The sequence below is a fragment of the Alexandromys fortis genome, unplaced genomic scaffold, assembly GCF_014885135.2.
Source record: "Alexandromys fortis isolate MF-2015 unplaced genomic scaffold, M_Fortis_MF-2015_v1.1 scaffold_91, whole genome shotgun sequence".
NCBI lineage: Eukaryota > Metazoa > Chordata > Mammalia > Rodentia > Cricetidae > Alexandromys > Alexandromys fortis.
In genome coordinates, this window is record NW_026067968.1 from 3,766,281 (window position 1) to 3,775,774 (window position 9,494).

The 9,494-nt window shown below is 43.2% G+C and overlaps 1 protein-coding gene across 1 annotated transcript in view; it reads left to right on the top strand.

The window, feature by feature from the left end:
* Nucleotides 1-9,157, top strand: part of Yy1 (YY1 transcription factor) — a 27,573-nt gene extending 18,416 nt beyond the window's left edge. The window contains exons 3-5 of the mRNA XM_050154684.1: nt 1,766-1,826; nt 3,498-3,656; nt 4,314-9,157. Coding sequence (XP_050010641.1) covers nt 1,766-1,826; nt 3,498-3,656; nt 4,314-4,496 — 403 coding nt within the window. The 3' untranslated portion in view covers nt 4,497-9,157. The remainder of the gene's footprint in view (nt 1-1,765; nt 1,827-3,497; nt 3,657-4,313) is intronic.
* The last annotated feature ends 337 nt before the right edge of the window (nt 9,158-9,494 follow it).

Consider the following 9,494-nt stretch of genomic DNA (forward strand, 5'->3'; position numbering starts at 1 on the left):
AAATAAATAAATAAATAAATAAATAAATAAATAAATAAATAAAATATTAAAAAAATTAATGCTGAATGTTAGCACACATTTTTGAAAATGATATTTTAAAGGGAAAAAAATAACGCCACTGGGAATGGTGACACATCTGTGACCAGCACTTAACATGTGGAAATAGGAAGGTCACAAGTTCAAGGTCAGTCCTGTGTTACAAGGCAGGTTCAAGAGCAGTCTGGGATGTATCCGATGTATCCGACAGCCCCTTTCTAAACACCTCATTAAGAATGCAAAGAAAGTCAGGAGGCAGAGGCAGGCTGATCTAACCTCTAGGTGGCGCAGTAGCACCGGACTACCCTACTCTGAACTGAACCCCAAACTTGAAGATTTACTGGCATTTAAAGCAACAGAGACTGGTGAAGATTACACAATGTAATCCTAGCACTTAAGTGAAGACAACAGGCATTTGAGACCAGCAAAGACTAGTTAAGAGCAGGCACTTAAGTAATGGCTTGTTAACTGGCATACTGGTAATCTACTTAAAGTTTGTCTGCAGGGATGGAATTGGGAAGAATATTCTGAGATTGATCATTAGGCACTGTAGAAGCTTCCTCTTTTTCTAGGTATGGAAGGTTTGGCCAGGTTGCAGGGTTTGACAGTGTAGGGAGGGCCAGTTACCCTCTCCCCAGGTTTGAGTAGAAAGAGTAACCTGAGCCTCTGTTACTGTTACAAGTCACTTTGGTTGGTACACTGTTGTTAGTGTTAAGAGACCATTGGCTTAGTTACTGTTTAGATATCAACTTTCATGGAAGAGTATGATGTGGCAGAGCTAGGGATAAAAAGCTCTGTTTTTAAATTTTAAATCTTTTATAGTTTTCTATGAATTCATTTTTTTGTCCCTTGATCATACATAGACTTGTAGGGAATGTTTGGAGAGAAAGTTTTCATGAAAACCAAGGCTGCTTGAGGAAGTAGCAGGTGGGCAGGTTCTTTGTTGGCAATCTGTGTAGATAGTAGCCTCACCTGGGGTTCTCCCAGCTGTCTTACTACCAAAGTTCTTTTCTCACGGAGAGCTCCCAAACCACAGCCAGCAATGTAAAAATAAGATAGCTGTGGTGACAAAACCCCAATTCTGTAAAAACTGTCATCTCCTATTACTACCAAAATGAATACTTTAGAAGCAGTGTAAATGGCAGTTCCTCACCAGGCAATGGTGGTGCACATGCCTTTAATTCCAGCATGGAGGAAGCAGAAGCAGGTGGATCTCTATAAATTCAAGGCCAGCCTGGTCTAGAGTGAGGTCCAGGACAGCCAGGACTATTACAAAGAAAAACCCCATCTTGAAACCCAACCCCTTCCCCCCCCAAAAGCAGATGATGATTTAGGGTAAGTTGTCAGGGTTGTCTATCTGTGTGGGGTTTTATTTATTTATTTATTTTTGTTGACGGGGTTAGGTGGGAAGAGCAGATGTTGGAGTCACACGATAATGGTGCTGATGGTGCCATTCTAAGCCGCACCAGCTTCTCAAGAGGCAGCAATGCAGCCTTTTGGAGTACCAGCACTTACCTAGGATGTCGGAAGAGCACCTTTTGCTTTTCTGGCTCAGCAGATTAGGCAGTTTGGTCCTTTCCCTTTGTGGAAGGGGAGTACCATGAGCTTAGTGTTGGTGCTACAAGGAGCAGTCTCGGGACTGTTTGATTTATGCTTGTCTAGTGTGACCCACTCCTACAAATCTGTCTCTCTCTCTCTCTTTCTCTTTCTCTTTTTTTTTTTCAATAAGAATGAAGCCAAGGAAAATTAAAGAAGATGATGCTCCAAGAACAATAGCTTGCCCTCATAAAGTAAGTAATGCGAGGGGAGTGTTGGTTAGTTGCTGCTTAGGCTTCAGACAGTTTGTAAGGAATATGTACTTTGATTTTTACTTTTGTAACTAAAACAGAGCGAGGAATTAGAATTTTTGGTTTATAAACACAAGACAGTTAATTTTGTTTTGTTTAGTAAAGGACACTTAAATATGTTAAGTGGGGCTGCTCTAGGGCCAGTGCTCTTATTCTGTATATTGACTGTGCTGTGTTAGGTCTGTTTGTTTTGGATCATTAACAAGTCTGTCTAAAGACAGTGGGTTGTTCTCACCCATAAATCTTCACAAGACTCTACGCTCATGACTGAAACTTGAAGATTATGTTGAATGTTGCTAGAATAGACCAAATAAAAACTTGGTAATTTCTTTCTTTTTACTTTGTTAATTGTGCTACTAGGAAGGAGCATAACCGTTTTCAAAAGCAGCTCTGGTCTTTAAAAGGGGGATGACTGAAAAGCAGTTTGAGGTGTTTGGGGGTGGTGGTCAGTTTTCAAATTTGATTGGGTTTAAACGGGGGAAAAGATAATAAATGCTTAGAAACTAAGGGGAAGAAACCATTAATGGAATAAAGAATTTGCCAAAACAGCAGTTGAAGAAGAATAAGTATGTTTTGATAGATGACTACTGAAGACCATGTACTTAAAAGTCTCTGTACTCCTTGTAAATGCTTGTAGTATGGAGGTTTAGGGTGCATGGTGGCTTTTATCTGTCAAAATTAAGACGCATTTGAAAACTGTTATGCCATAAGTGCCGGGATCTCTTTGCTTCTCTGTATAAATGGGAGCTGAAGCTAGAGGTCAAGGTGGAAAACTGGCTTTCCCCTCCCTTTTGCCTGTGAAGCTGTCTAGTGGTGACCTGTGCTGTCCTTCTGTCATGCTGTCTCACCATTTCCCCACTCACTCCATCATGGGCAACAACTGCAGAAGAAATTGTTGAGGACATGCTGCTCTCGGGCACCACACATCCATCTGCCTCCCCCGCACTGGTATCGCTTTGCCTGCCTCTTCCTTTTCCCAGTGTCTCACCAAATAAATTTCTTCTGTAGTTGCCATTCCTTGGAGACCCTCTTGCTTCTTTCTCTGTCAAGAAGGGGAAAGAGGCAAAGAGAGAAGAGGGAACAGTAGGCGATGGAGAATGACAGCCCATTGTTGCAGCACAGAATACGGGGCCCACCAAAGGTAGTGGTGGACTACCGTCATTTTAACTCCGTTTATTTCTCAGTGCTTCTGTTACTTCATCTGGGGACTGTAGTTGGGTGAGGCGGCTGTGGTATAGCTGGAAGCCAGGGTGCTGGGTTCTACTCCCAGCTTGGCTGGCTTCTGCTAGTAGTGTGACCTTGGGCAAGTCTACTTCGATACATCTCTAAGCCTCAGTTTCCTCATCTGTAAAGCACGGGTTTGCCATAAATAATAAGGCCTTTTTCTCAGCTGTCTGATTTTTTTCTTTTACTATTTATTTATTTATTTATTTATTTATTTATTTTTGTCTTAAATAGCCTCAAATAGCTTAATGTTCTGTGATGCTAAGTAAAGTTAAAGGGGGGCTGGGGAGGTTGTTTGCTGTAAAAAAACATCAGTAAAAGCTGTTGAGTGGTTGAGTCCTTTCTCACAGTTTGCAGTGTGAACCACTAAGCTTCTTTCTCTGTTTTAAGGGCTGCACAAAGATGTTCAGGGATAACTCTGCTATGAGAAAGCACCTGCACACCCACGGTCCCAGAGTCCACGTCTGTGCAGAATGTGGCAAAGCGTTCGTTGAGAGCTCAAAGCTAAAACGACACCAGCTGGTTCATACTGGAGAGAAGCCCTTTCAGGTAGAGCCAATTCCTGTTCCCCAAACTGCAGGTTAGGGTACTGGGCAGGGTGGTGATGTTATGCAGGTGGTGGTTGGTGGACTTTTATTCCCATTCCTGGTATGGCTACTTGAAGGTCTGCCTGAGTTCCTGTGTGACTGCGAGTGTTGGATACTGGGTGGTGCTGTCTGTTGAGAAAAACAGGATTATGTGAGAGTAAGCCCATACTAAATTTCTAGTGTGTTCACAGAGATTCAAAGGTCCCTTGTTTTGGAAGTGAATAGTATGTTGAATTACTGATGGAGTGCTTATGAGGTGCTGTGGCTACGTGTGCCTCAGGTGACACTCAGTGCTGCTTATAGAAGTGAATGGGTCTGTTACACAATTCTTTGTGACAGTTGGCATCATTAAATATCTTAATCATTTGTATTCTACTTTCTGGGGTGTCTTCTCTAGAACTTTAAACTGGCACTTAGCACAACAAGAGCTAGCCATGGGCTTATAGTGTCAGATCCCTCCCTGTCTGTCAATTCTAGAATATTCCCAGAAGGTTCTCCAGGGGAGGAAGGAGACCAGCTCAGTAAAATAATAGGTGGTTCTATCCAAGCAATGTACTATTGACCCCTAGGGTCTGGTCCCAGTTGCCAAGTGGGTTGATGTCTGATTTTTCCTTGACAGTGCACATTCGAAGGCTGTGGGAAGCGCTTTTCACTGGACTTCAATTTGCGCACGCACGTGCGAATCCATACCGGAGACAGGCCCTATGTGTGCCCCTTCGACGGTTGTAATAAGAAGTTTGCTCAGTCAACTAACCTGAAATCTCACATCTTAACACACGCTAAAGCCAAAAACAACCAGTGAAAAGAAGAGAGACCTTCTCGAACATGGGAAGCATCTTCGGGAGTGTGATTGGGAATAAATATGCCTCTCCTTTGTATATTATTTCTAGGAAGAATTTTAAAAATGAATCCTACACACCTAAGGGACATGTTTTGATAAAGTAGTAAAATTTAAAAAATACTTTAATAAGATGACATTGCTAAGATGCTCTATCTTGCTCTGTAATCTCGTTTCAAAAACAAGGTGTTTTTGTAAAGTGTGGTCCCAACAGGAGGACAGTTCATGAACTTCGCATCAAAAGACAATTCTTTATACAACAGTGCTAAAAATGGGACTTCTTTTCACATTCTTATAAATATGAAGCTCACCTGTTGCTTACAATTTTTTTAATTTTGTATTTTCCAAGTGTGCATATTGTACACTTTTTGGGGATATGCTTAGTAATGCTGTGTGATTTTTCTGGAGGTTGATAACTTTGCTTGCGGTAGATTTTCTTTAAAAGAATGGGCAGTTACATGCATACTTCAAAAGTATTTTCCTGTACAAAAAAGTTATATAGGTTTTGTTTGCTATCTTAATTTTGGTTGTATTCTTTGATGTTAACACATTTTGTATAATTGTATCGTATAGCTGTATTGAATCATGTAGTATCAAATATTAGATGTGATTTAATAGTGTTAATCAATTTAAACCCATTTTAGTCACTTTTTTTTTTCCAAAAAATACTGCCAGATGCTGATGTTCAGTGTAATTTCTTTGCCTGTTCAGTTACAGAAAGTGGTGCTCAGTTGTAGAATGTATTGTACCTTTTAACACCTGATGTGTACATCCCGTGTAACAGAAAGGGCAACAATAAAATAGCGATCCTAAAGAAAGATTATGGCAGAAAGAGATCTGTAAGCACAGCCTTATTTTCTTCTGTTGTCCAGAATACTTATAATTCTTGAGCCTCCCAGAAATTGGAAGCTAAATAAAACAACTCGAGTTTCCTTTATTTTGCACTCAGTGACAGTGACTGTGATGAGATCCGTGCATAGACACTTAATATTTCCTACATGCCCTGAATTCCGGAAGAGTAGGCAGTAGGCACCCCAAGCTAAGGAACTACCTCAGAGTACACCAGATGGCCCAAGTCCGACAGGATTGCCCTTGATATCCTGGTGCGTGTGGGAGTGATAGATTTGCATGGGGCCTGATGCTTTCTGAATGGGAGGCACCAACTGGCAATGAGTGCACCAGGGAGCATGGGCCTCCTCATCACTCAGGCTGCCTTCAAGGGCAGTGGCTCCTTGGCTTGTCCAATAGGAAATCCAGTGCAGTCCTTATTAGATGCTAGCAGATGTAGCAATTGAGTGCCAGTAGCAGTTTGATGCTTGTAAACACACTAAGGGCAGAGCGGCAAGGCGATTAGATTATTAGAAAGTTGTACTCAGTGAGTACTTGACTTGTCATGTTGTGACCTCTTCAATGTATGAATATAATTTTTGAATTTTACTTAGTCAAATACCAGACTTGTTAAATATTTTATAAACTGCCGTGATACATCAAAATCTCATTTATTCAAAATGCAAACCTAACTGTCTGTCTTTCTGTGCTGAATGCTTAACTATAAGGTAAATGACAAAAACCAATACCAGATTTAGTCACAAAGAGGCCGGGAGACCAACCGGTCAAACACTTAGCTCGATTTCTTATGGCCTCACCAGGAGGATTGGTGACCTAGAAACAGTGACCCTGTGGCTCTGTGGAATTTTGAAGTGCCTTCTGAACTATAAATGAAAATCGTAACTTAGGACACTTGTTTTTATTCGTCCAGAATCTGTTATCCAATGAGTAGTTGACGGGACTGAGCTCATCAGCAGACCCAGCTGTGCTTGGATGGCAGGCTTTGCTGTGCCTGGCAGTCAGGAGAGAGGTAAGCCTAAGGAGGGGCCCCTTCCAAGCCAAGTGCCCCATGTGATTCTCTGCCAGGCCTGGGCAGAGCTTCGCCAGTGCTTTTGTGAGCACCCAGGTCTTCGCTCCCTCCCATCAGGTTGAGCTTTCCCAATTGCCCTGCAGTAGGAGTCCAGAGCCACATTGTCCTCCCTCACCCAATGTTGTGCCACCCTTGAGCCTGGCCCTGGCACTTCCTTAAGACCCTTGCCCAAGGCTTCACAGCAGAGCAGACCTGTGCTGTGGCAAGGCCTTCCAGCCACCCTGAGAGTCAGGCCTTTGTGTGGAGTGAGGCCTCATCTTCTGTGCCTTGATTCCTTGGGAGATGCCCTCGTCCATCTCTTCTGTCCCTTTTTGTCTGAGTGGAACAGTCATCGTCTTCACCCTTCCTGTGTTAGCGTTGTCTTCTCAGTGTGCAGTTAAATTCTGTTAGGAGTTCATTTGGGGTTCAAAGACAGCTTGGTATGCAGGTCCTTGCTGACTACAGTTTGGGCTTAGGACACAGCATAGGGAACTAACATGAGTGGCAGTGGCCAGGGGAAAGCTGCTTCTCATTGGCTTTGGCTTAAACCCATTTTGCTTGTTAGAATTTATTATTTTGTTATAGATGTAATTTACTAAAATTTGAAGAAATGGTGTTCTAACAGTGAGTCCATTGTCTAGAGAATCTGATTTGTAAGTAATACTGATAGACATATTTTCTTACATCTGAGCAGAAATAAATGCATGTTTTTAGCAAATGTAATGTAAAAACTCCAGAGGATAAGTTTACACCTAATAAGATGTTGTTTTCTATTTTTGAATTTGTTATTTGCCCCTCTTTGGTAGTGGGGTTGGGGGCATATCTGTATACAGAGCTGTCACTGTAGGGTGACATTTATCTCCCACAGAGATGCTGAGCTTGCACCATGGTGGTCCTAGCCGATGTGTGTGCTTTGCCCAGACTCCAGGCCGGAGGAGCTGAGGAAAACCCAAGACTTTTTCCCCCTATTTGGTTTCCATGCACAGGTTCTTCTGAATGCCACTTGTTTTGCTAAGTTTGGGGATATAAGACCCTTTGAGGGGATGGTGTGTGCAATGCTTGCCCATGTTTCTAGGTAGACCTGTAGCTTGTGTCTTTACAGATGAGAACCTACTGTTAGTGAGGTGTGTGGTGCTCCAGGAGTGATAATGGTGCTGGCCTGACTTTGCACCACCCACCTTCCCACTGTGCAGGACTCACCTGTGGTATAACCTCAGATCACTCACACTGGAGTGTATGTCTATGACCCAGGAAGTCTTGTCCCTAATTTTACCCACTCCCCACCACAGGCAGAGAGACCTGACTGCTTCTTCCTTCCCTCTGTGCTCCAGAATTGGCATGATTTTGTCAGTCTGCAGTGTTCATGTTTTATTCTCTCAACATCTAGCCTACAAAAAGAGCAGGAATTTTGGGAGTCAGAACCAGGGGTGAGCACACAATTGCCAGTAAATGCCATTACTACTAAAAGTCTTTGTCCTAGCAGTCCTACTGGCTGCTAAAGCCAGCTCCTTTTCTAGTCCGGATTGTTTGGCTCTGGCCTAAGAGGCCCCTATCTGGCTTTGCAACCCCTTTGGTGTTAGTGTGACTTCAGCACCTCTTCCAGAGTCCAGGCCTAGCAGGTCCTGGCAGCTGCACTCCACCTAAGTTTTCAGCTCAGGCTATTAAGTCAGAACTTTGAGGCATGTGTGCTTGCTTGCAACTCTGGGCGAACACCCTCATATCCTGCTCTTTGACTGATCAGAACAAAAGGTACTTCATGCTTCAAATCACTCACTTCCCAGCAGCATTGACCAGACTGGTTAGGTCTCCAAAGTACTGACCTTTTCCCACCACTTGTTGCTGTTCTCAGGGTGTGCTCAGGTGCCTTGCTTGCCTCAGATGGCTTAAATACTAGTCCTTCGGATGAGTGGCACCAGGCGGGAGAGGATAGGTGTGTGGCTAAGAGGCTTCCTGGCATTTTCTTTTTGCTTAATTGAATTGGTCAGTATGGTGCCAGGAAAATCATCCTCCAGCTGGGACATTATTTAGACGTATAAGAAAGGTGGGTGGCAGTTGTGAACAAATGTCTGTCTCTTATAAAAACAGTAATGAAGCATTGGAGCTGAATGTTGGCAGCAGGTTATCAGGCAGGGTGCACCTTCCAAAACTGGTACAAGGTGTGCCCAGCCGGCATTCTGGAGTTCATTGAGGAAAAGGGTGTATTAGTTGGCAGCACGTTGCTTGGCATTCCATAGAGTGGCAGATTTGATGATACTACTTAAGTCCACTCAGACACCCTAAGAAATGACATTGGGAATGGACGGCTGTGCCAGGTTGTTTTGTCTTCCTGCCTGGGGCCACATGGTGTCTACATATATAGCATAATGGAGGGAAAAGGCATCAGTACCAGATTCGCCTCTTATAATGCCAGCAGCTGTTAGACCCTGGTGTCTACAAATGACAGGAAAAGTTGTGTTTTCATTTTCTGGGAACTCGTGTAGGCCCTGGCTCAAGGACTTTGCATTGTGTGTCATGTACATCTTTTTAAGTGTTCTTTGCTGTTCTGAAATTGTCCTTGGTTTTTCCTTAGCTCATAGATCATAGACACAGAAATATTATAGTATTTAAAGCATCCGCATCAAGCATCAGATGGCTTCGCATCCAGGAAAACATAACTCAGTTTGAAGCACCAAGCATGTGTAACATGGCTCTATACAATAACAATAAATGCTAATGTTAAGCTTTTTAATGCCTGTGGTTCTTGTTTGTTCCTCACTTTGCTGAGTGTCATTACACCTTAAGCCAGAAGGTGAGTACCCTACCCCCACCTGATGTGAGGGGTCCTAAATTCCCAGGGAAGATGCAGTGACTTCCTTTATCACCCAGGAACAGTGTCACAAGTACAAGAAATGTTCCACTTTCAGGCCAGAGATTGTAGTAAGAGCCCCACCTACTCGCCAAAAAGCACAGCCAAGTGTTTATCGAGCAGCTGGGCTTATGATCCCCAGTGTTAACCTCAGAAGCTCAGGAACCAAAAGATGGTTCTGTCCAGGACTTGGCTGGGAATGTGCTTTTCTGCCTGCCTG